The following is a 26,600-nucleotide window of genomic DNA, read 5'->3' on the forward strand; positions in this document are numbered from 1 at the left end:
ATAACATGTACTTGCAAATGAATCTCTCAGTTATTTTAACAGAGGTTGATTATCCAGTCTTCATGCAAATCAATGGTATTCCTTGTTGACAATCCAATTCAGTACTCTTAGAATTTAGAAAGTTGGGATCTTCAAAGAGAAGATAGTGTGCTAGATGGCTATAAAACTAGCTCTGTAATCAGTTTAGCAAAAAACCAGCTTTTCTTCCTGAACAATTACTTTGTAAAAGGACACTGAGTGAGTATTCAGCAGATTAGAGTTTGATCACTGGGAACAACATAATGGTTGTATTTGGTCACCACCCACAGCAGGGATTATCCCCAATATAAAAGAGAAAATATGAGTAGGTACAACAGGAGTTTTCTAGAAAAAAAGAGAAACCGATCTGTCTGCATAGCATGAAAATTGTCATTCTCTCTCTAAGGGGCACTTTGCCCTGGGAAAGACCTTGACATTTGCAAATCTAACAGAATAGCTAAGTAACAGAGAACAGTGAAAGCTGAGAGAGATTACAAATCAAGCACAGCAGGAGGGAAAGAGAAAGAGAGAGATACTACTTAAGTAGTTCCTTCTCTGGCGTCTAAACCTCACTGTGATGGCAAACAGAACTGCTGAAACAAATCCAAGGAAGAATGGCATAGAATAACAAAGGGAGAGGAATCAAGACACCTGTGCCTTTGCCACTATCTGTCTTGTCATTTGGCTGAGTCACTTAAGTACTTTCAGCCAGTTTCCTGGTTTGTAAAATGGAAAAAAAATGAATTGGCTAATCTATGACAAAATCAAGTCTCCGATGACATATTTTTCTCCCAGACTAAATATTTAACATTAAGCATTAACATTTAATATTAACATTAAACATTAACATTTGCACAGTATGGTAAGTACCATGAGGGCTGCACTTTTTTAAAGAAGTGTGGTTTCATCAACGTGGGTATTTCTTCCAATGATGAAATCACAAAACTCTTCATGCTTTTTGCAGCTGGTCTTATAAATTGCTATGGTCAAAATAATTCACTGGAAACCAGAGAAAAAAGACCTTTTTAAATGAAATAAATAACTGGAGTACAAAGATACTTGAGGGAATATTACTTCACATTTGGCAAAAAGAAGAGCTTATCTTTCTTTACTTGCATTATTTCAGCACCTTGGATCTTGTTCTGTGTAGATGCATTCAGTATATTTTTTATTTCCAAAGCTAGTTCGAAACACATTGCAACACCGAAGGTTCTTTTGGCAAGTATAGAATAAAATGCCATCCTGTACCCATTCTGAAAGGAAAACAGTAAATGATGAAATACTATTAATCTATAATAGAAAAGCACAATAGTTAGAATTCTCTTTGGGAGTCTTTCTTTGGAAACTGAAAGTTAAAGTGAACTTGAATTTACTGAACCAAGATAATAATAATAGCAGCTAACATTTATATAGCACATTTATTTTGCAAAATGCTTTCCATGTATATTTTCTCATCTGATTTCACAATAATCTGTAAGGTAATTTTATCCCTATTTTACATTAGGGAACTGAGGCTGAGAGAATTCACGAGCCTCATCTAGGATCACAAAGTCAATAAGCCAGAGAGCCTTCTACAGAAGCAACTACTTACTACTATCTCTGCTAAGATTTCAAATGTTTACTTTTATTTACCATAAGTTACTTACTAGGGACTTTTGAAGAAAGCATGAAGAATTGAATACTTTAGAATTCTGATTAGATCCAAAAGAAAGCACATTTGTTTTAAAGAGGAGGGCTAGATTTAAGGATCGGAATGAAATTGGAACTGGGTTTAAATCTACAGTTGCTAACCTAAAAACTAAGGAAAAACTAGATCTTTCATTCTTGTTTATATTCTCACTGGTCTCATAATTCTTAGGAATGGCAAACTATTTAGGGCACAGCTAGCAGGAATCATACCTGAAGAAAAATGAGGGGTTAAAAAAAAAAAAGTACAATGGGACAAAATACTTATTATGATGGTAAAAAAAAAATGTGAGGATGATATGGCTATATCATTGGGGTATAAATTACAAAAATGAAGGCGTGCCATGTTCTTCATAATGTTAACAAAATTGTTCGTGAATGTTAGATTAATATTTTCTTCAATTCCTACCAATGATTATAGTTAGCACTTAATGAATCATATCATATATAGCATCTCATATGCTGACTGTATATTTTTAATAATATTGAAGTAATCTGAAATATCAATCCTATTGAAATCAAAGAAGGAGGTAAGGACAGATGAATCCAGGATAATGCTCACAGGTGGGGAAAGGCTTTCTTAAGAGACTACAGACTACTCTCTGAATGGAAAGTGAAATAATGTGGCCAGTTGCTCTATTAGCTTTATTTATAATTTCCATATGGATGACTCTCAGCTTTCTCTTTAGTTCCAACTTTTTCCCCCCGTTATACATTCCCAGCTTTTTCTTGATTGTTTCAAACTAGACATCCCAACAATTTAAAACCAAATCAATTACAATATTCTAAAAAATATTTTTTCTTTCTTACTTTGCTAATGGCACAATCATAATTCTAGCCACTCAATTTCAAATCTAGCTTTTCAAAAGTAAAATTTGAATCCTAACTTATCTTTGTCCCATATTTAGGTTAAACATCACCAATTCCTTTAACTGGTAAATGGCAAGAACTTAGGCCCTTCACCATTCTGGTTTCCTTCCTGAGGACTCTCTCTCACTCATCTTCTTCTTAAATATAGTGCCTAGATATGAACATTTTTCACAGTGCAAAGAAACTATCTCATCATGATTCTTAGATTCCCTGTCTCTCAATGTACCCTAACATCATATAGAACTATTGACTTACATTGTCCTTAATAGACCAGAAAAACTTTGTTGCATTTAAAAAAATGTTTTTTAAAGTTCTGAATTTATAACAAAAGAAGATCTCCATATACAAATAGAAGAGAAAAATAGGATTCATATAAAGACATGAACTTTTGGTATAAATGGTCCCTTATTTCTATCTTTGCCTTTCTTAAGAGTAGTATATATACGACTAGCAATGAGACCACTGGGTCAAAAAAGATGTTTTAGGAACTCTCTAAGCAAAATTTTAAATTGTTCTCCCATAGGGAACACAATATCCCTATATTTGTTCTTCTTCCTTTTGAAGGATTAGAGGTCCTTAGAAAATGAGGGGTTATACTTTTAAGTAGAAAAAGTAAGACATGGTAGAGAGCTAGCTCTGTGGTCATTCATCTTATCACTGGACAATTTTTCTGGTGTCTGCTTGACCTGAATCTCCATTTTGCTTGTCTTGATAACCTCACTTAGAGAAATGTTTTTTGAAGAACTATTGGAGAACTGTTGAACTAATTCACAGCTTCAGCAGTGTGCTGTCTGTTTTCAGTCCTCTCTCTAATCTTTCAAAGACAAAAGGCAGTGATTTAGCAATCATACTTGTCATTTATTTCAGTATCTGAGGATGTTGATCATCTGGGCTGGGTAATAGGAATGCAACAAAGGATTTCAGAGATTCTCTTGCTGTCTCTTTACTTATCTTGGGTATTTATTTCCTATTAGCCATTTTTGTTATCTTTTTTCCGGTCCAAAGATCAATCCTGGCAGAAAACTAGAAACAAGATTTGAGCATTTGTTTTTTCTCCATTGTCATTGTTAGTGATTGCCCAAATCTATTCCTAAATAAAATCTTATCCTGCCTTTGATCCTATTCTTTTCTCCAATATTGTACAAAACAAAAACTCCTTTCTTTTTGTGTTATTTTTAGTTTTCCTCATTAGTTTCAGCTTATTCTGAGTGTAAACATTACTAAAATAGAAAGTTTTACAGAGCTGTGTCTTGCTTTTGTATGCAGCATGACCTAGCTTATTGACTTTTGTCTTTTAAAAGCTAAACTTTTTAATGAGCTCCTTGCACATCCAAACTAGTCCATTCAGACAGCTCCCCTCACCAAAATTCTACAATGTGATTTCAGCTGTCATTCTTGGGTACTTCATATCCTTCCTGGGCAAATTTCCCCTTTCGAACTGTGGTTCATGGATGAGATCTATTCTCTTCAAATCTAGGACACATATCAGACAATGCCAATCTTCTTTGCATTACAAACTCTAAGAGGAAATGGTTACTTTTCCTTGGGGTTTTGCTTATTTTAATTAGATCCAGAACAGAATATCCCTATATTTGTTCTTCTTCCTTTTGAAGGATTAAAGGTCCTTAGAAAATGACGGGTTATACCTTTGAGTAGAAAAAGTAAGACATGGTAGAGAGCTAGCTCTGTGATCATTCATCTTATCACTGGACAATTTTTCTAGTGTCTGCTTGACCTGAATCTTCATTTTGCTTGTCTTGGTAACGTCACTTAGAGAAATGTCTTTTCTGCAAACATTTGCAGCAGGAAGCACACATCCATGTACATACACAAATGAAGCCAGGGATACAGCAGTCATAGAGAATTTGCACAGGTTCACAGGTTGCACAGAGAGCCCAAGCTTTTTAATCATTACCGTAATTGTATTAGTTTATTGCACTGGATTTGGCTAATCTGGGAAATACCCACAGAAAAAACAAAACAAAACAAAAACACCCCTTAATTAAGTATAGCATTGCCAGGTGCTACTTAGTGGAACACTACTTCCCTGGGATCATTATGGTGTAATCTTCTTGTTATGCTTAAATCAGATGAGACCTTCTCTGTAAAGTCTTCATTCATCTCTCTAGTTGTTAGTGGTCTTTCCTTTCTCAAATTATCATGTATTTATCTATATACAAGTTGAAATTTCCAGTAGGAAATGAGCGCTTTGAGAGCAATTAATTCTTATTTCACTTTTGGTTTTGTAGCCCCAGACTACAGTATAGTTCCTTGCACACAGCAAATACTTAATATCTATACGTTGAACTGAATCGCCTGTTGCTCATCCTCATTCCCTCTTCTTTTTACCAGGGTAACAGTCAAATCAGTATCCCTGCCTCCAGTTTTTCATTCTCTTCTTTGCTTCTATCCCATCCTACACTCTGCATCTGATCAATCTTCCTCAAGTATAGCTTTGACTATTCTCTTGCTTTAAAACATTCAGTTGCTGCCCAAGTTAAAACTTAAGTCTAACAGACTCCTTCTATAATCTGATCCCAAACTAGCTTTTCAGTTTTATTTCTCACTATTCCTATTTATATATTTTAAATTCCAACTAAAAGTGACTCATCACAATCTCCTAAATTCTATTAGCCATTCTTTATGATTAGATTAAAGGTGGTAAGTCCTTCCCTCCCAGTTCTACTTATTCAATTTTTATCTATTCTTTAAGGCCTTGCTCAAATACTACTCTTTCAAGAAACTTTCTGAATCTCTTTGACCAAGTAAGTCTACCTCTAGACAGCACTAATCCTTTTCTTCTATGAACTTTGTGTCTCTTTTATTATGCTTTTACTTCTTATCCTCTCATAATTATTTATGTAGCTAAAGACATATGACTTTTCCCATATTAGCATATAAGTTTCATGAGAGTAGAGAGCTTATCTTATTATATTTTTATTCTACAGAATCTATCACAATGTCTGGTAGATGATAAATATAAAATAAATATTTGTTCAATTAATAAAGTCTGCCCTTACCCTTTTGGATGCTGCCTTTAAGGAGAGAACATGTCGGCTAGAAGCTTACCAAAACTGAACACATTGGGAATGAAGTCCTCCACTTCTGGATACTTGCCAAGCTTAACAATTACACACATAGACTCTTCAGAATCTGAGGTTTTTATGCTGGCTGCCATGTACTCTTCCCCTGGAGAAATCCTGATACGTTCAACAAAAGCATTATATAATGAAAGCTCTTCCAAACGGAGTAAAACTTCACAATTATTAAAACCTGGTACATGAAGAAAAATACATATCATAGATCAGATACTAAATTAAATACTTCATTTCAAAAAGGAATTTCATGTATTTAGATCTCGAGATAAATATCTGCTTCTAAAAATAAGTATATTGTTTTTTCTCAGAATTGATGGTATGTTATTTATATTTAATTGGCACAAGAATATATATCATTATTCATTTAGGGATAAGCCCATAAATTTATATTTGCATTGCAAACATAATAAACATAATTTAAGAAAATTTTAAGAAAATCACATTGTCACCTAAGTTTTGGCAGAAGTATATCATTTTTAATACTGTTATGGCCAAATTTAGATATTAAAGTAGGCTGTAATAAATACACACTTAAAATTAAGTTATTTTTAAAAGACAATAATGTAGAGTCCATATTGCTTATATATCTATTTGAGTCCTACTACTGCATATATTTCATTGATGAACATTTATATTTCCCAATTAAGATCTGAAAAATTATAGCATGTAAAAAAGAAAAAATAAATTTACCATCTCCAATTTTTAAACGAAGTATACAACCATCTTCTTCATAGTAAATAAAATCACCAAATCTTATCTGAGAAATGAAAAAAAAAAGTGTTTCCATAAAAAGTGCAAAACTGACTGAATTTGTAAATTTGTCTCTTTTATTGATCTTTAAAAAAAATGAGCTATTCAATATGACGCATGATACTTCAAACACCTAATTTTATTAAAAAAAAAAAAAAAAAACAACCCAGATGTAGAAGTATATGAACATACACTAAATAAAAAATGAAACATTATATGTCCTGTGTTTCTTCCTTTTTCATATTACTTCTGTATATGCATGTATGGAATAGTGAGCTTCATATATTTGTATTGCATAATTACAAAGGATTTTTCTAATTACAACCTCATGTGGCTATCACCCCCCCCCCCCCCCCACCGCCATCGCCATTTTTTTTAAACTAATGAGAATATTGAGACAGAAGTGTGCACAATTCCTAAGAAAGTAGGGCAGAGAGTTGAGCCTCAAGATTCTTCTTCTGACTCCCACTTCAGGTTTCTTCTGCTATATATTATAATAAAAATTAGAATTGGAGACTCAATGAAATTCATTAAATTTAAATTTCATTTTTTGTGAAACTCCTCATCTAGTAATACCACATTATTGTGTAATAGAAAGAAAACTTTTAGTTACAAAGAATTCACATTAAAGAAAAAATTAATTCTCTAAATTCCAACAAGTAGTTCTGTTATTCCTGCAGGGAGCTGTGGCTCTTTAAATATTATACAGGTGTAGAGAATCCTAGAGAACATTTCATTCTCTTATCACTGACCGCCAAGGGAGTACTGGGAAGAAGGCATTGACTATACAGGCACTGCTTCAAGGCATATGCCCAAAACATGATTGTTTAAGATATATAATTAATATCCCATTGGTAAATATTGAGGGTGCATGTCTGTGCTTCTTACAAATGGTTACTATTAACTGGGGCAATTTAAGGATGACAATAAAATAATTTAATTTAAAGTTAAATAGCCAGAATGTATTTTAGTGTGTTTCCCTAAACAAAGCTACTAAAGATGCTTTTGAAACAGGAACATCACAAAACAGTAAAGAATGTTAATTTTATTTAATTGCACTCTTGCCATTAATTAGCATGGCTACTACAGCCTACTAACACTACTTTAAAAATCAGAGCTTAAATTTAGAAATTAGAGTTAAACATGATAATTATTTCTTTTATAAAATTAACTTTAAAAAGTGATCTATTTTTACACTCAGAAATTTTCTGAGCTTTGTTCTGATTTAATCTTAAACATTTAAAAAAAATTATACCATACTCATTTTAAGAGTTGCAATAAATATTCTTTGGATCAAAACAACAAACAGTGAGCTGCAAATCTAGCTGGTTACTAGCAATACAAGGCATCTGTAAGTGCTGAACATAACATTTTGCTTCTTGGCTTATAGTGTGGGAGATTTTTTTTTTTAAAGAAGAGAAAATAAATTATTTCCTACTGACCTCTAAATTGTCCAAAGTGATTAAGTGTTTGTCATAGAATGCTTCTATTTTCTTCTTGAGTCTTTCCATTGAATCCATGTAATTTATTAAAAGGGACTTTGTGTTCTCTTGTTCAGTATTCAGAAGATCCTGTAATAAATATTTTACTAAAGCAAATTATTTTAAAGTTGTCTGCTTTCTAAAGAAAAATTCTTTGTTTCCTTTTCATGCAAGTTTTACAATGTCAGGAACACCTAATGAAGTAATAAATAGTTCGAGAGTTGTTGAAAGGCTTTTCCTAATTCCTTCCCCCTCTGATTCCCTTGTCCTCTTCCTTTTCCCCCTCTGCTCCCCCCAACCCCCGAAAAAATCTCCCTTCCACAGTTCTGTGTTGATGCAGAAATCTCATTTTAAAATCCAAACAAAAAAAGGATGCACAGGACACTCAGCAACTAGAATACTGCTGTGCTCTTTTACATCAATAATTCCAAAGGACGAGGAGCGCAGAAGTGTAGCTAAAACCTGTACTCTGCTTGAGAGAGTGTGCAGAAACACCATGGGCAACGTTTACAGGAGATTAAGCAGAAAAAGAAATCCCATGTATTTTACATATTTAACACTCAGTCAGGGGTGGGATAGTAGAGAGAAAGAGAGCTAGAAACATCTATTGAGTTTTTACAAATTCTGAAGTATGAAAGGAGATGCACTGCAGGGAGGGAGAGGAGGACACTTTATCTTTACTAATAAAAGCTCACCATCATTTTACTCACAATAAAACAGTTATAACATAAGAAGTCTGCCCTACCCCACCTCCTCATCAGCAATAATTTGCTTCCCTTGTTGGGATAAGCAGCAGCCAAAGGCAGAACAGTTTATCTGTTCAAAAGGTGAATTACTGCTTTGCAAAATGAAGTGTCCTCTTTATTTTCATTTGGGAAAAAAATGCATTCACCATATGTAAGGAAAAAAAATCAATGAAATAATGGAAGAATTAAAGAAAATTAGTAGAAACACAAATGAACATTTAATAAGTGCCTACTGACTGAGAATCTGCCCATAAATGTACTTAGAGGAAATAGGAATAGCTAAAAAAGAATTTGAGTTGACCTCTGGGCCACATAAATGGCCTTGTATGTCATGAAGGTCCTTGATTGGGGGTAGAACCTCAACTGCCTAGTGAATAAGGTGCCTAGCAATTTAACATTCTATTAGATGTGCCCAGGAATGAGTGCCCCTCACTAGAAGAAACCAATCTGGCCAAGCTTTCCAATCAAAACTCTTTGCCAAAGATGACAATTACAATGATGATAAGTGCCAAAGTAGCCATTCATCCTTCAATAATTAACTCAATAGCCAACATATCTTCATTGAATGACTGGTGTGCACTTGATATTTTACTAGATAAGGTACAAAAATATAAGCTAAAAATACAGTTTTTGCCTATGATGAGTTTACAATCTAAAAGTTTGTAGCAATATTCCAAGATACAAGTATTTACAGTATCCTTATCTGTTATTTACTTTCAATTTTTCTTTTTTTGTAGATACTTTACATTTTGGTTGAACTCAATCTGATTTACTTTAGGATCAAGACTGAGGCAGACAGTTATAGAACTAGGGCCAGACGTCTATACTTTTAGCAGGATTTACACTTCTTTGATCCTGACTTAAAGGACAAGAAATTGGGGCAAAATTATTTCCTAGACAAAATCAAACTATATTTAAAGATCCCTTTTGTATTCTAAATTGATGAATTATTTTAATTATTTAAGGATTGAATAATTTTTATTAAGTGATCATTTACAAGATCTGCCCAAAATACTGGAAACCTTGGTACAGAGTTTCTAATCAATGAAGCTGCCATCAGAATCTGTATATGTCACAGTTTATTTTGGAGGAAAAGAAAGTGAAACTACCTATTTTTACTAAGACACTTAAATAACTACCTATATTCACTTGGCTACTTAAATAATAGCCTTAGATATAAATAAATAAGACATCAAGAATAAAACTAGAGGCTTACTAGAAATTTTAATTTGCAATTGTAACATTAGATAGTGATATAAGGTAAAAAACAGACTTGTAGTTCTCAAGAAGGGGACTGAGTAAACTGGATGTTGTTACTCACAGACCCAAATCTGATCTCGACATGAATTCAGCACTGAGCATGAAGATTATGTAGTCTGTGCCCTTACCATGATTTAATTTATACTTACTTGCCTAATTTTTTCTTGTGGCTTTACCAACTGAACAAAGCTGAATTCTCTTGATTTTCCTCCAATCTTTGACTGTTCTTTATTCTTCTCTTGCCCCATAGGCTCAGTCTCTTAAGATTCCATTTTGGTCCACTTCAGCTCTCACACTGTATATACCCTTTTCACTGGGACTGTCTTCCATTCTTATACTCACACACTTTCATACTTACATAATATTCCATGGCTTCAATCATCATTTCTATAGGTACCCCTCCATCTATTTCCAGGGTTCTAAGCCTATATTTAAGTAACTAGATTTTTTAGATATTTCACTGATACTTCAAATTTAACATGCTTAAGTGAATTTGTATAATCCTCTTCCCCAAATCTATCCTTTCCACTAACTTCTCTCTTACTGTTGATGACACTATTATCCTCCCAATCACTCAGGATATGTATTACAAATTATGCCTTCCAAATTGTGATTTTTCAGTTCTTATGCAGGTTGGCATAAGAAATTAATAGAATTTTGGAGTTTTGTGGAAACCACAAATGACATGCAAAGGTCAACAAATGACCCAGAAAAAGTTTAGAAATTCAGAAATGCATAAAATAAATGCATACTATTGTATAATATAGCCTATGATGACCAAATACTTAACCCACATTTTACAATAAGGTACTATAAACGTGGCGTAAAAGAAAAAGGAAAAAAAAAATTCTGACTTCTTCTCTGGTATGAAAGGAAGGTCAAATTTTTTTCCATAGAAATTTCTAGATTATGGTGTCACCGCACCTCTAGGTCCTGTTATATAGAAGGGATAAATATCTTTGACCCATTTTCTTTTTCTTTTTTTTTTAAATAATGGCTTTTTATTTTTCAAAATACACGCAAAGGTAGGTTTCAACATTTCCCCTTGCAAAAGCACATTTTCCTCCCTCTCTTCCCTCCATCTCCATTCCCTAGCTAGCAAGTAATCCAATATAAGTTATCCATGTGCAATTCTTCTAAATATATTTTCATATTTATGATGCTGCATAAGAAAAATCTGACCCATTTTCTATGTCCATTCTTTCTCAGTTTCCTTTGCTATATTTTAATCCATGTCATGCTCACTGACTATGGGTTGCTTTCCCCATTCTCTTCTCATTCCCACCCCAAGACTATCTTGGACCCTCTTCTTTTTAATCTATACTACGTCCTCAGCTCCCTTGTTAAAAACGACCATCTCTATGTAGACGATTCCCAGATGTACATATATACAGTCCTGTTATTTCCACTGAGCTCTAGTTCTGTATTACCAACTTTCCCTTGCCTAGCCCTTTCCTTCTTCCCTTACTTTTCTTATTTACTCAACAATCCAACTTAATTGACCTATTTGTATCCCTTGTCTTTCTGCCTTTTCACCAGCTGCCTCCCATGCCTGAAATGTTCTCTCTTCATCGACTTCTTCAAGATTTAGCACAAATCTTATCTTTTGGAGGAGACCCTCTCCTAACATTACTACCTTCCATCTGCTCTGTGTGTATCCTGGAAGTGTCTATTTGAATGACATCTTACCATGAAAACAGAAGCTTCGTGAGGGCAGGACTGTTTGCCTTCCTTTTCACTCCCAGCACTTAGCATTGTTTGCTCAACCCATTGGTGACCTCTCTCCCCCTCTTCAGGTCCCAGCTAGGATGCTCTCTTTTCCCTCACCGACTCTTCCCTGCATTGCATATGTCTGCATTCCAAAGTCTGTTTCCACAACATTAGCCCTTTCCTCTCCACTCTCTGATTGCCTAGACTATTAACATAGCCTTCTGACTGCCTCCTTCTCTCTCCAACTCATTCTTTAATTTGCTCCCCAAGTAATCTCCCCTTAATCTAAAACTTTCAGTGGCTCCTCAGTGTCTACTAAGTGATAAATAATTGACCTGGCATCCCAGGTGCTCTATCCTATTGATATAAGGTATGATCCAAACAAACTGGGATCCTGCTCTCTCTGGTTGATCTATTCCTATGTCCGTGCTTTTTTTCTCATATCAGCATGGTCTAACTTAGATGCTTCCTTCCCATACATTTTTAGATAAAAGTGGTTTTTGTGTATTAACTATTTGTGTGTCTTCCCTCCATTATATTATAATATCCTAGGGGAAAAAAAAGTCTTTTGCCCTCTCTTTTATGGATATGGCATCTAGCACTATTTGCACAAAAAGGACCCTTTTATTGGAGTGAATTCTTTCTTTCTATTGAGAGCTACTGTGTGCTTTTAAATCTGAAAGATACATGATACTTTTATCATCATTAGTTTTTAGGGTAAATTGATAATACCATCTCTCTAGTTTAAATGGGCAAAAATCTATGATTATTAACCTGCTAAATCAATTCATTTCATGGCATTACAGGCCTTTCCTATCTCACAGAGCTGGAGTGAGGATAAATGGCATGGATAAGGAAAGATGTATACCATATTGCTAAAATTAATGGAACAATTAAAATACTTTTACTCTTTGTAGAAATTTTAACATGGAAAGCTGGTATAAAATACATGATAAAAGAACCAAATATGGAAAAAAATGAGTTTTCTTATTCCTCATACTGAGCACAAAGAAGATGTTTATTTATCAAAACTAGCAGGGTAGAAAGAACAGAGTCTGGAATCAGGAGACCTGGTTTCTAGTACTTGCTCTATTAAATAACTATGTGACTTTAGACAAATTATTTCATTTCTCTGGGCCTCATATTTCTCATGCCTTTTTTTTTTTTCTGAGGCAATTGGGGGTAAGTGACTTGCCCAAGGCCACACAGCCAGGAATTATTAAGTGGCTGAGGCCAAATTTGAACTCAGGTCCTCCTGACTTCAGGGCTGGTACTCTATCCACTAAACCAACTAGCTGCCCTTTCTCATTTTTTTTTTTTTTTTAAGGAAACTGGACTGGCAGATCTGTATAGTTCTTTCAAGTATGAAAATACTAAGATATTAAATATTTATTGAGTACTTACATATGTCATAGTATGCCATGGGGGAATTCAAAAGACGCATAACAAATAGTCCTTTTTATCAAGAACCTTAAGAGTGTAAGTGAGGAGATGAGATTTACACATACAACAAAAGAAAACAAAGCAAAATAAGTGCTAAATTTGAGGCCTGACTAAAAATATTATAAAGGATCAATATATTTAAATCTTTACTAAATACAAATGAATTCTTAAAACACCTCTGTGATGATATATAAAATACAATTTCAGTTAATTCTCTATCTCCACATTCCTTTACAAATTTTCTATTAAACCTAAATAAAAGACTGTCATGTCTGTAGGCATAGGTATAAGTCACTGTAACAATTCAATAGAGATTGTAATTTAATGCAAAGCAGTCTAGGACTTGTCGGGAAGGTTTACTGTAGATTGAGCAAAGGGACTTTATAGTAAAGGGTATTTGTCTATGAAGTAAATCCACAATATGAGGACTTTGAAGAGGACATTGGAAAGAGACTGCAGTTTACTTCTTCCCCCCCAGTTTCTCATTCCCTTGTAAACATCAACTAAAAAACCTAGCTGGAAGCGCTACTTATACCTCTGGTCTTTAAATCTTTGATTCTGTATGTAATACATTTTTCTCTGGCAATTAATTTCTTGGTACTCCCCCATTCTAGTAATTCATAATAAAATATAACACTATATGTATGTGTATATATATAATATCTCTGTAAATATTTAGCAAATAAAAATTACAGTTCATATTTAAGTTACATATAGGTCACTGCTCTTAACACTTCTGTGTGGAAGGTAATGCAAGAGTTACTGATTCCATTACATTAAGCAGAGCTTCTTAAACCTTTTCTATTCATGACACTTTTTAGTTTGAGAAATTTTTATGTGACACTGGGTATATGAAATAGATGTACAAATCAAACATTTACTGATAATAAATCATAATTTCAAGACCCTATATGGGGCTGTGACCCACAGTTTAAGAAGCTGGGATAGAGATGACTAGAAAGTGGGTCTTTTGACTCCACCACTAAAAAAAAAACCCCAAACAGTGGAAGGCTCTTTCGACTCTATCTTGCTGCCTCTCCATGATTACACAAAAACTGAAGGCAGTTTCTGTCTTCCACATAAACAGTCTTTTATATAAAGTAGTGTGTAACTAAGAAGACTAGAGATGGTAAAAGCAGTGTATAGTAAAATATAAGTAACTAACTACAGCCTTTCCAAGGGATTCTTAATCTTTTCTCAGCAGAGTTTTTGGGCAATAGCTGGATTTCCACTAGTTGGGGATTCTGTGATTGAGGGATGGTGCTAGAATTCAGTCTGTCAATCCTATATTTTTTAAATTAGAATTTGTCTATAAATAGATTAATATAATCAGTTCATACCGCATAGCAGAATTTCCGGGTTGGAATGTTTCTTCCAGAAATCAGTTTCTTGTATTTACTTTGCAAACATTTAAAGCTGTGACATTTTCTCACTTTTATCCAAGGACAACAATCAATGAGATGATGGTGAACATAGGGCTGCTTCTGTGTGTATTTTCCAAATCGAGCAATACTAAACTTCAGAGTTTGAAGGAAGAATCTGGCTTTCTGATGCATGGTGTGAAAGTTCTTTTTTTGTTCTGACTTTGGAATTCCCAACACACAACTGTTACAGTGTAACTCTAGTAAATTTCCAAAACATTTATGATCAGCTGTTCTTAATCCACTTCCATGCCTCCAACAGATAAAGAATAAAATATATCACAAACAATTTTTGCTAAATTTCAGAAGAGTTCTGAGAATGTGTATGACAGTTTTGGAAGATCAACAACTCTCCTAAGGTACAAACTTCTTTCTTGGTGCATGTGTCTCTTTTGCAGTCAATTTTGTCAGGCTGAGACCACGTGGGAACTGTACTGGAACAGTTACATCCTAGGAAAAATAATTGAGAAATTACAAATGATTATCTCTAAGATCTTATAATTATATCCAAGTTTTCCACTAAAGAAACTGCCTTGAATTCAATGATTTTACCTATATTTGATATACATAGAGAAAACATCCAGAGAACAGGTATTCAATAGACCATCTTCCCCTCAATTTACTGTTCTCACAACTACCAAAATAATCTTAAAGCATAGGTGCGACCATGTCATTCCCTTGTCCAATAATTGGGTCTGCACTATGTCTAGAATACATACAAACTCTCAGTTGGATGTTTATAAGCATTACATTTTGACTCCAGACTATTTCACATTATTTCCTTTTACATACCCCAGACAATTCCCAAATTTCACATTCTTTTCTCACTTCCATGCATTTGCACAAGCCCTCTCTTAATTTGGAGTAATTCCCTCCTTTTCTAATTTAGAATCTTCATCTTCCTCCAGGACTTAGCTCAGGTACCACTTACTCTGTGGTTTCCTAATTCCTATCTGATCTTCACTCTCTTTTCTCCTCCAGTTGGGAATGTCCTTTCCAATCCAGAATTACCTTTTTTCTTTATCTGTGGTTAAATTGTAAACCCTGCCCCCCCTTCCTCCAATAAAATGTAAGCTCCTTGTAACTAGGGTTATCTTTTTTAAAAAATGTCATTCAATATTGACTAAGCTCCTATTCCTCACAAGGCACAGTGGACACAAAGACAAAACTAGAAAAATTTCTGCTTTTTAATAAATAAAGCATTGAACTAGGAATCAGAAGGTTTCAGTTTGAATCCAGATCTGGCTACTGATCCATGTGACCCTGGGCGAGTCACAAATCTACCAAACCTTTTTCTTTATTTCTAAAACGATAAGATTGGGTTAAAGTTATCTTCAACAGATCTTTCAAGGTTTACATCTTATAATGGTTTATTAGCATTTATTGAATTGAAATGGGTAACAAATAATGAGGGAAATAGTTATGTTAAAGCTCAGGAGGCAACAAATCAATATCCTTTAATTAAAAGAAGGAAATTTATTTAAAATGCAAAAAATCTCTATTGATTTTTCTCTCCCTTAAAAAAAAAATAAAAAGCTGGGGGGTAAGAAATATCTGAGGGATGTTCATCTCCAATCTCTGAGGATGACATCATGAAGGACAAAAAAACCATCCCTTAGCGCATCTATCAGATAAAACGCTGAACATTATTTTGAACACAGTAGCTTCCCCGTAAATGACCCCTTAACTCAAAAACTATCTGTATTTATGGCATTCACACCCCTCTCGCAGATCTGAGCTCTCTCCGCAGCGTCAGAAGTTTCATCACCTAGAGCACAGTCAATGCTCCTCATTGATTACTTGGCCCCTCGGCTCTCCAGGGTAAGAAAGAAGCTGCCCAGAGCTCGGAACCCGTAGTAGTTCTTCCAGCACCATCCCGAGGCACCAGCAGCACTTTAGTAGAAGCCTTAGCGGACGGATCTGGGATGAAGCCCTGACGGTGTTCTTCTGTAGGAGCCAGTGAGGAACCTTCGGATTTGGGGGCGAAAAGCTGTTCTCCTAAAAAAGGGGGGAGGGGGGCAGCTGAAAGAAGCCCCCCAAAAGGCTGATTCTGCGCTTCCCCAGCGGGCAAGCTCCCGGAGAGCAGGGAACAGAGGGAGCGCTCTATCCGGGGTCAGGGACCCTCAAGTTCACACCTGCCTCGGGCATCTCCCGCCAAGACTCTCTGCCTCAGTTTCCTCCTCTGTGAAATGGAGTTAAGAGCGGTACCTATTTCCCGGGGCTGCTTAAGGTCCCGACGTTTCGTTATAACCTCTGACTCCTCAGCCTGCGGCCCTCAGTAAGTGCTTAATGGTTGCCTGCTGACTGACGGCCGCCGGGACGGGGCAGGCAGCTGCCGTTCCCAGGGGCCCCAGTTCGAGCCTTTCCTAGAACTCGGACTCCCAGAGTTCCACCCGGGAGGGAAACCACGCCCAGGGCAAGACAGCCTAGGGAAAGCGGGGGATCCAGGGAGACACCGTCCCAGCTCGCAACCCAGTGGGCGGGGAACGGGACCGGGAGTCCCTTGCGCTCCTCGGGGCGCTGCGGCGCGGCGGGATGTGCGAGCCGGCTCAGGGCGGACGCCGACGCAGGCCTGCTTAATCTAGTGCCGAGTGGCGTCTCCGCAATTGACGCGCCTCTTCTCGGGACGCTTGACGCCGCAGACGCCATCTTTATCGCGGGCTCGCTGCGCGCGTATTTTCGGGAAATCTGTAATTTATGGACTTTGCCCGGACTTTCTTCGAGTCCGCACTGCTGCAGCAAAGAAACAGGAGAGACATAGGGCGCACGCTTCCACTTCTTTCCTATAAACCTCTCGCCACGCTTCGACCTGCCCTCATCCAAAATGGTCACCCAGGATGGGGAGGTGTGCTAGGAAGTAGAGACAAATCGATCGCCACGCTTCTCGTTCGCGGTTGCCAAGGTGACGCGTTTACCCGGAAGGGCCGTGGACCCGAGCCGGCTTCAGCGGCTAGGCCACGCGGTTCCGAGTCTCGGCAGCCGCAGGTCCTGGCAGCTAAGAGGCAGGCACGCAGGTCCTGGCAGGAAACGGCGGCAGTACGAGATGGAGCCGCCAGCGTCGGGGGCAGGTTCTGGAGCCGCGGGAGAGCTCGTAGCTGGGGAGGCGAGGTCTGCGTCTCGGGGGTCGCTGGGAGCCGCCAGGTGGAAGCTACTCCGGCAGGTAAGCCCGGGTCCCCTCCTCCTGCAAGTCGGGCTCGCCCCCTTCCTTCCCTTCCGCGAGGCGCCTGCCTTGGCCGGTCGCTTCTGGGAGTCCCCCCCGGAAACAAGTGGCCCTGAAAAAGCATTCCGGGGCGCAGCCTATTTCCCCGCTCCATCTCCTCTCGCAACTTTTCCCTCCCTCACTGACCATCCGCTGCGCGCCCTCTGCGGGGGACGTTTCTAGAGCGTCTTGTCAGAAATACAAATTACCAGGCGGGGACGCCGGGGGGGGGGGAGGGGCGGGGAGACGAGTTCGAATCCTGCCCCAGACCGTTTTCCAGCATTCCCAGTGACGTAACTTCTTGCAGTCTCCGCGTCCTTATCTGTGAAATGGGCGTAATGCCGGCAACTACTTTCCGGGATTGTGGTGAGGAGGGACCTTTTCCCAGGAGTGAGATCTCCAATTTATTCATACACAGCCCAGGCGGACTGGTCAGTCCATCTCCTGGGCTTTAGGCAGCCCTAGAAACCTCCAGAAGATGCTGGGAAGGGGTCTTTTTTTGCGTTGCTATCAAGGGAGCATCCTTGCCCTAAAAAGCTATAAAAAAATAAAAAGCTACAAAAATATATTATCATACTAATAAGTACTAATGAGTAAATACATTAGCTGCGTGCATCCGTGTGCATTTACGCCCAGGTGTGTGTGGATATATTTCATGATCCCATCTGTAGCATCTTTGTGTAGAGTGGTGCGTCTCCCCCATCAGAGAGCAGGTTCCCCGCCTTGTTTCCCGTCCTCAGTCTGTGGCGGGGTCACAGGTGGTGAGAGGCTTTGAATAAAGAGGGAAGGGTGACGATTACACTTCCCAGGAAGTGCCGCCAAGGGTGGTGGTGGAGGATGCCAGGGAGAAGATGGAAAAGTGAGAAAGGGTAATGATGACGGGTTTTGTGACTTTGGGGGGCATCCCAGCGGGAGACGCAGAGCCGAATCTTAGAGGGATAGACTGGCAGGTGGGGAGGTGTCGGTGGGAGCTGCCGCTTTTTCTTTAACGAGCCGGGTGCACTGTCCGTGATGTATTCAAGTATAGCTGAAGAGGAGATAGTTGGCCATTCACAGTGCTTTTGAGTTGTGTAAATGAGAAGATTGTTTATGATGAAATAAACCACGCTGTGGTTTTTACAGTTTCTTCTTGCGGCTCCCTCTGTTCCTCCGACTGCTCCCTAATTTTACTCAATTTGCCTTGAGATTTTTGTGGATTATGAATTTTTCCCAGAATCCCCCCCGTCATGGCCACGCTATTTGAAGTGGCATTTTTTTAGCGTTCATTGTCCCATTTCATCTGCAACAACAGAGTCTTTGCGAGCTGCTCTGAAGCCAGAATACCATCCCTTTGCTGAGATGCTGGTGGCCTTCTTAGTCTAAGGTCTGCTTTTCAATGTGTGCCTTGTAAGTGACATTATGTTATTCCCATAAAATGTGCCTCTGATATAGCAAGATAACAGAATTGTTAGAAAATTGTATCCATTTATGCCACATTGACATTCATACAATAGGGATATAGTCTCAATTGAATTTTCAAAATTACAAGTTATTGTAGTCATAAATAATGAAGTTTTTAATTTCTTTCCTTTTTTGTTCCTGCTAAATACACCCTTTTAGCCTGTGAGTTACCGAGCAGGTATAAATCAGTTTTTTCCCTCATTAGGGAATTCTTTATGTCAGTGAAATCATAGGTCTGACCCTTCCTCTTCCCCCTAAAAAATTCTGTTATGAAGATCTATTGGAGGTAATTACTTTTTTTTTCTTTCACTGTAACAAGAACAATAGGTCTACGATAAAAGCACATTTGGTAGTCATTTTCAGCTGTACATCTTTACTAATCAGAATAATAACTGCTTTTCATAATGATAGCTATCATTCATTTATTCATTCATTCATTCAGTATTCAAGGTTTATGGTTTGTTCATTTCACTAACACAGGGAACTAAAGGATGAGGAAATGCCTTCTACTAATGGAGTTAGACATCTTGTCTATAATTTAGACTTGAGAGTTTCCTAGAGTCACTGTTCAAGTGAAGTTTGCTCAGCCAGCATATATTTGAATCCAGATCTTTTTGGCTCAAGAAGCAGCTGTCCATCTGTAAAATCTCCGACAAATATATGTCAATTAAACTTTTGCTGTGCACCAAGAGTTATTGCCATGGACAGAAAGCTGGTCTTCATGCTAGGAAGAACTGGATTTAAGTCCTGACTCTGACACATGATTGTGTAATTTTGCTCCAGTGATTGAATTTTTTTGTGCCTCTAGGAAAGTCTTTCAGACTATATAAATTGCAGAGAAAGTGCCCAACTGCCTTAGAACCTCATATATCAGTGAAATCATGCATCCAGTCTATCAATAAGATAAAGAAGTATAACATGGTCTTCTTCCTTAAGGAACTGGTAAATGAAAAGAGGTAAGAGACAGCTACGTGATGCTGGAGTTAGAAAGAACTAAGTTCAAATGTGGCCTCAGATACTTACTGCCAGGGTGACCTGGGGCAAGTCAATTAATCCATTTTTTGCCTCAGTTTCTGTACAATGTGCTGGAGAAAGTTTGCTAGAAAGCAAACTACTCCAATATCTTTGCCACCCCTCCCCTCCTTTTCCCTAAATTGGGGACACTGTCTATTGAACAGCAATCAACTAGCAGAGGAAAAAAGACATATATAAAAATATGTATAATACAAAGTATACTACAAGTACATAGGGGTCTGCAAAGCATTATAGCCCAGCTTCTTAAACTGTGGCTTGCGACCCCATATGGAGTCTCATAACTGAATGTGGGAATTGCAGAATTATAATTTATTATCAGTAAATGTTGGATTTATATACTTCCTACATACTTATATATCTGAGAGCACATACAGATTTTTTTGGGTGAAAAGGGATCACAAAGGGAAAGTATAAGAAGTCCCATATTAGAGTGCTAAGGAGGGCGAAATCAGTTCTGACCTAAGGCATTAGCAGAGTCTTATAAATCCTCTTGTTTGAAATTAGATTAGAAAATAGTGGCATATTTAAACTAATGTGGAACTTATTCTATTTCCTGACTTTTCTATTTTTATTTTTTCTTCAGATTTTAAAATGATTGCAAGAAAAATATCCTTAAGGAAAATGATTGCTTTTGACAGACGCAAACACATTTGGGCTAAGGTCAGAGTACTAGATTTTGTTTTTAAGTTAAGATAAAACAAGGCAAACATAATTCTGTAGCAGATAATAGCATGCACCTATTTATCATAAAGATAAAAATTTTTCTAATAGAGCAGTAATGAACTGAACCAGCTATACCCAGGGAAAGAACTCTGAGAGATGACTATGAACCACTACATAGAATTCCCAATCCCTCTAGTTTTGTCCGCCTGCATTTTTGATTTCCTTCACAGGCTAATTGTACACCATTTCAAAGTCCAACTCTTTTTATACAGCAAATGAACTGTTTGGACATGTATACATATATTGTATTTAATTTATACTGTAACATTTAACATGTATTGGTCAACCTGCCATCTGGGGGGAAGGGTAGGGGGAAGGAGGGAAAAAGTTGGAACAAAAGGATTTGCAACTGTCAATGCTGAAAAATTACCTATGCATATATCTTGTAAATAAAAAGCTATTTTAAAAAAAAGTCTAAATTTCAGTTAAAGGTAAGTGAAAATAAAGATGTATTTTCATATATAAGTTCTTAGATCCCCTGAATCTATTCACAGAGCCCTTGGGAGTCCATGGACTCCAGGTTAAGAATCTCAGCTCCCTTTCTCCTTCCTTCCTTCCCTCTCCTCTTCTTCCTTTCTTCCTTCTTCCCTCATTCTTTCCTTCCTTCTTTCCTTTTCTTCCTTTCCTTCCTTCTTTCCTTCTTTCCTTCCTTTCCTTCTTTCTTCTTTTCCTTCTCCTTCTCCTTCCCTCTCTCTCTCTCTTCTTCTCCCTCACTTTCTCCCTCCCCTCCTTTTCCCTCCAATCCCAGTCTTCTCTCAATTTTCTACTCTTAGCCAAGTAAAATTGTGAAGTATTTGCTATGGACAAGAAGTGTGCTCAATACCATGGGAGCCACATTTTTTTTCCTTTTTTTTTTTTTAATTATAGCTTTTTATTTACAAGATATATGCATAGATAATTTTTCAGTATTGACAATTGCAAATCTTTTTGTTCCAACTTTTTCCCTCTTCCCCTTCCCACCCCTTCCCACAGATGGCAGGTTGACCAATACATGTTAAATATGTTAAAGCAGGGGTCCTCAAACTACGACCCGCAGCCAGATGCAGCAGTTGAGGACATTTATCCCCCTCACCCAGGGCTATGAAGTTTCTTTATTTAAAGGCCCACAAAACACAGTTTTTGTTTTTACTATAGTCCGCCCCTCCAACAGTCTGAGGGACAGTGAACTGGCCCCCTGTTTAAAAAGTTTGAGGACCCCTGTGTTAAAGTATAAGTTAAATACAATATATGTATACATGTCCAAACAGTTATTTTGTTGTATAAAAAGAGTTGGACTTTGAAATAGTGTACAATTATCCTGTGAAGGAAATCAAAAATGCAGGCAGACAAAAAGGGATTGGGAATTCTATGTAATGGTTCATAGACCTCTCCATGGGAGCCACATTAAGGAAGATTATTAACAAACCCATTCAGAGCAGGATGACTAAAGAAGATGAAAGGGACCAGATACCATTCCATGAGAGGATCATTTGAAAAAAATGAGAATGTTTAAATTAAATAAGATTTATGGGAGTCCTAATTACTCCTAAGCATTTAGAGGTCTGTAAAATGGAAAAGGGATTGTAGTCCTTGGCTTGAGATAGAATTAGGGGCAATGCCTGACACTGCAAAGCCCAGGCTAAGTCTGCAGGAAGAAAAATTTCCTTACAATCAGAATTGTCCAGGAGTGGAAAGGAATGCCTTAGGAGGTTATTGATTTCCTACCCTTCATTTCTTTGAGCAGAGCCTGATGACCATTTGTTGGATATATTGCACAAGGGGCTTCATGCTTATTCAAGGAACAGGGTAGCTTGCATTATCCATGAGTCTCTCAGTCGTCTTCTCATCTTCTTGGGCTTTCTGCTGTCCCAATAATAGTCTACCTGAACTGTTCCCCTGATCTCACAATCCCATCTTAACGTTGATGTACAGCATTTTGTTTTTTACTGCCATTACTTTCCTTCTTTACCTGACTTCCCTTACAGCCAATGGCTAGTGTCTTTAGTATTGACATAGTGATGTGTAAGGACAACTTATTTAAAGAAATAGGATATTTGTGATGTTGATTGACTATGATCCCTAGCTTCTTCAAAGCTCAAGCACTTCCTTCTCCAAGAGACCTTCCCAATATTTCTACATGCTCACTTCTTCCCTACCTCTGAAATTACCTTCTGTTTTCTTTTTATATACTTATATGTGTACATATCATACTGCCTAATGATAGGTGTATGCCAAAGTCTTGTAGAATCTTTTCCTTGTTTCTCTTGGTGAATTCATCAGCTCTTTTGGATTTTTAATCACCTCTACACGGAAGATTTTATAGATCTATATATTTATCCCTTATATCTCTTCTGAGCTCTAGTCCTAGATTACCAACTGACTTTTGGACATCTGAAACTGGATGTCCCATGGGCATCTTAAACTTAAAATATCTAAAACAAAACTCTTTCCTTTCCCCACACATCCTCATTCCCAGCTTCCCACCCCTTTCTTCCAGTCACCCAGGCTCACTTTCTTTCCCCCACTATCAAACCTGTTGATAAATCTTGTCATTTCTCCCTTTACAACATCCTTTTATTTACCTCCTTTTCTCCTCTCACTCACCCACTACTTTAGTTCAGGCCTTCACTGCCTTTTTCCTCAACTTTTGCATTCCTGTTTCAAATCTTCCCCCCCCCCCATCCCCCCTTCAACCCACCTGTTAATCTTTAGTTCTGTTAGTTGGCTTTTGTTTCTCAGAACTGAGCCATATTTTCCAAAATATTTTTCTGCCCATCAGCCCTAGTCCAGAAATTACTTTTCTTGTTTTCTGGACCTTTTTGGGGGGAGAGCAGGTGGACAGACAAGCTGTTATCATATCATCCCGCCTTTTTCTGGAATAGACTATGCCTTGAATTTTCTTTACTTGAAATTTTCTTTAAAGTGGTTTTTATTTCACTTACTTGACCTTTAATTTTTTTCCAGTTCTGTGTAAAAACAAATTTTAGTGTTTGTTTTTAAAACTTTGAGTTTCAAATTCTCTCACTTCCTTTGTTCCTATCCCTTACTCATTGAAAAGGTATATATAATATGAGTTGTACATGTGTACTCATTATGCTGAGATGTTCTAACATCTTAAGGGGTTCTCAAACTTTTTAAATAGGGGGCCAGTTCACTGTCCCTCAGACTGTTGAAGGGCCGGACTATAGTAAAAACAAAAACTTTGTTTTGTGGTCTTTAAATAAAGAAACTTCATAGCCCTGGGTGAGGGGGATAAATGTCCTCAGCTACTGCATCTGGTCCACGGGCCGTAGTTTGAGAATCCCTGTAAATCAATCAAACTCATTTCTTTCTCCAGGTCACTCTAACATATGGAATGATAACATACCTAGGAATCCCAATCCATTGCAACAGAGAGTGGTGAGGGCGGTCTAATTGTTTACCAAATTCAGGGAGCAACCTCTTAAATGATTGTTGCAGATATTTTCCCTTATAGTTTTTATCCTGTAGAACTTTATTTTATGTACAAAAACAAATTAAAACCTTTTTTCAAACTTTTCATATTTTCCAGGAATTTTGTTTGAATTTGTGCCCAAAATGTATTTTTCCTTGGGATTTTTACTTGTAGTTGCTTGAGAATCTCTCTTACCATGGCTTTTCATTGGTTAAAAAGTATGATCTGGAGGAGTACCCCGCAAAGGAGACAAAAGCGCAGTTTGAATAGGTGGGGGGAAAACCAGGAGATAGTGATATTCTGAAAACCTAGAGAGAAAGTGATCAAATGTATGAGATGCTGCAGGGAAGTTAAGGAAAATGAAGATTGGGAAAAGGTCATTGTATTTGTCAACGAAGAGATCCTAGGTAACTTTAAATTTTGTTGGAATGATATGGTCAGAAACCAGATTGTTAAGGATTAAAAAGAAAATGAAAAGAAAGTAGAGGCACCTATTATAAGTGGCTTTTTTGAGTAGTTTATCTACATGGAGCAGAGGAATTATAAGATGATTATGGAGATAGAAGAATAAATTAAGGATTTTTTTTAGGATACATGTTTGTAGGCAGTGGGAAAAGCATTGACAGAAGTATATTGAAAATAAATGAAAGTGGGGATGACAGAAGGAGCAATTTGTGGGAGGAGATGGGATGGGATAGGATTGCTTGGACAAATAGAAGGGTTAACCATTTCATAATGTGAGATAGGGTAAAGGAAGAGAAAGTGACATATCCTTAATATTGATATCCTAAACAAAACCAGAAGATAAATGGAAATTGCAGCTATAAGAAATAAAAATATAGTTCACAAGTCTTCTTTGGGAAGGCAATCAAAGGAATTGGTGGATTTGGTTCCATCTTCCTAGAAGCTTTGGGAAACGTACATTTCACAGGACTCTTGGTCATCTCATTTTGCCATACTCATGACAAGGATAAACAAAAAGCTACTATGATGAAGACTGAATTTTCAGTGTCATCATCTGCTGCAGAGAATTAAGAAATAACGTATATGAAAAACTTGACAAGATCTTCAAAACCAACTCGACATATATTTTGATACAGTTACTTCAATGAGGAGATGTTACAATCCAATGTACCCAAACTTAAAAGGAAGATTCAAAGAAGGATCATATTGACTGAAGATGAAAAGCAAAAGCCTTTTAATTCACAAAGGGGAATTATGTGATTTGACTTAAGACATCCTATGGTAGAAATATAGAGACAGAACAAAAATGAAAGATGAGGATAGCATCTCTATAAAAACTTGGGCAGCAGCTTGATATGTCCAACAAAGGGAAAAGGAAGACAGTCACGAATGTTATCAAAGGCATAATGATTTTCAGGACACAACAGGAGGAAAAATCCACAAATAACAGAGTAGCCAAAAGAAATACAAGCTACTCTGCCACAAAAAAACCAAACCAAAACAAACATCAAAAAAAAAAAAAATAAATAAATAAAATAAAATCCCCAAACCCCAACTCCTCCAAAAATCCAAACCAATAATCTAGAAATCATACCAGATCAAACCTTGACTGGGAAATCCAAGGGAAAAAAAAATCATGTGTTTTCTCTAGCCTAGGTTATCAGGGGAAGGCCAGGAATAAAGTGATTTTCTTAAAGTGCAAGTCCAACCATTCCGCTTTCTTTCACAGTGGTCCCTATTATTGTCCCCCAAGATCAAATACAAAATACTCTGTTTGGCATTCAATGTCCTTATTAACTTAACCCCATCTGACTAGTCTTCGTACACTTTACTGACACTTTACATACTCTTTGATCCAGTGACAGTGTTTTCCTCCTGACTGTTCTATGAACAATCTATGAACAAAGATCCTCTATCTTTCATGTCAGAGCATTCTCCCCAGCAGTCTCCATACCTAAAGTGTGCTCCTCTTGTGCAGTAACTACTTGCCTCTCTGGCTTCCTTTAAGTCGCAATTAAAATCTCACCTTTTACAGGAAGCCTTCCTGACACTAATTCCAGTGTCTTTCCTGTATTAACAACAACAATAACAACTTATCCTAGAAATAGCTTGCTTTGTAGGTATTTGTTTGCATCTTATGTCACCCATGAGATTGTAAGCTTCTTAAGAGTATGAACTGGTTTTTTTTAACCTCTTTCTGTATCTCCAGTACTTAACAGGTTTTCTGGCACATAGTATGATGCTTAATAAATGTTTACTGATTGATTAATAGATCCAATAATGTGTTAATTCATTTATGATTACACAAAGATTTCACATTTAGATCATCAAATATTAACTTAAT

The 26,600-nt window shown here is 37.2% G+C and overlaps 2 protein-coding genes across 5 annotated transcripts in view; one reads left to right on the plus strand and one right to left on the minus strand.

The window, feature by feature from the left end:
• PREPL (prolyl endopeptidase like) overlaps positions 1-17,327 on the minus strand; it is a 38,983-nt gene extending 21,656 nt beyond the window's left edge. Inside the window, exons 1-7 of one of the 4 annotated variants that reach the window (XM_031950421.1) lie at positions 16,692-17,327; positions 16,204-16,481; positions 14,403-14,933; positions 7,865-7,993; positions 6,363-6,429; positions 5,644-5,847; positions 1,148-1,271 (exon numbers count right to left, since the gene is read on the minus strand). In XM_031950421.1, the coding sequence (XP_031806281.1) occupies positions 1,148-1,271; positions 5,644-5,847; positions 6,363-6,429; positions 7,865-7,993; positions 14,403-14,618 (740 nt within the window). In that variant the 5' untranslated portion in view covers positions 14,619-14,933; positions 16,204-16,481; positions 16,692-17,327. Of the gene's footprint in view, positions 1-1,147; positions 1,272-5,643; positions 5,848-6,362; positions 6,430-7,864; positions 7,994-14,402; positions 14,934-16,203 lie in introns of all 4 variants that reach the window. The other 3 variants (XM_012540234.3, XM_031950420.1, XM_031950422.1) reach the window with 3 other exon arrangements.
• Positions 17,276-26,600, plus strand: part of CAMKMT (calmodulin-lysine N-methyltransferase) — a gene marked incomplete at its 5' end in the record, with an annotated part of 451,820 nt that continues 442,495 nt past the window's right edge. Inside the window, 3 exon segments of the mRNA XM_031949249.1 lie at positions 17,276-17,320; positions 17,322-17,456; positions 17,458-17,643. Coding sequence (XP_031805109.1) covers positions 17,276-17,320; positions 17,322-17,456; positions 17,458-17,643 — 366 coding nt within the window.

This window comes from Sarcophilus harrisii, chromosome 2 (genome assembly GCF_902635505.1).
Source record: "Sarcophilus harrisii chromosome 2, mSarHar1.11, whole genome shotgun sequence".
Lineage (NCBI taxonomy): Eukaryota > Metazoa > Chordata > Mammalia > Dasyuromorphia > Dasyuridae > Sarcophilus > Sarcophilus harrisii.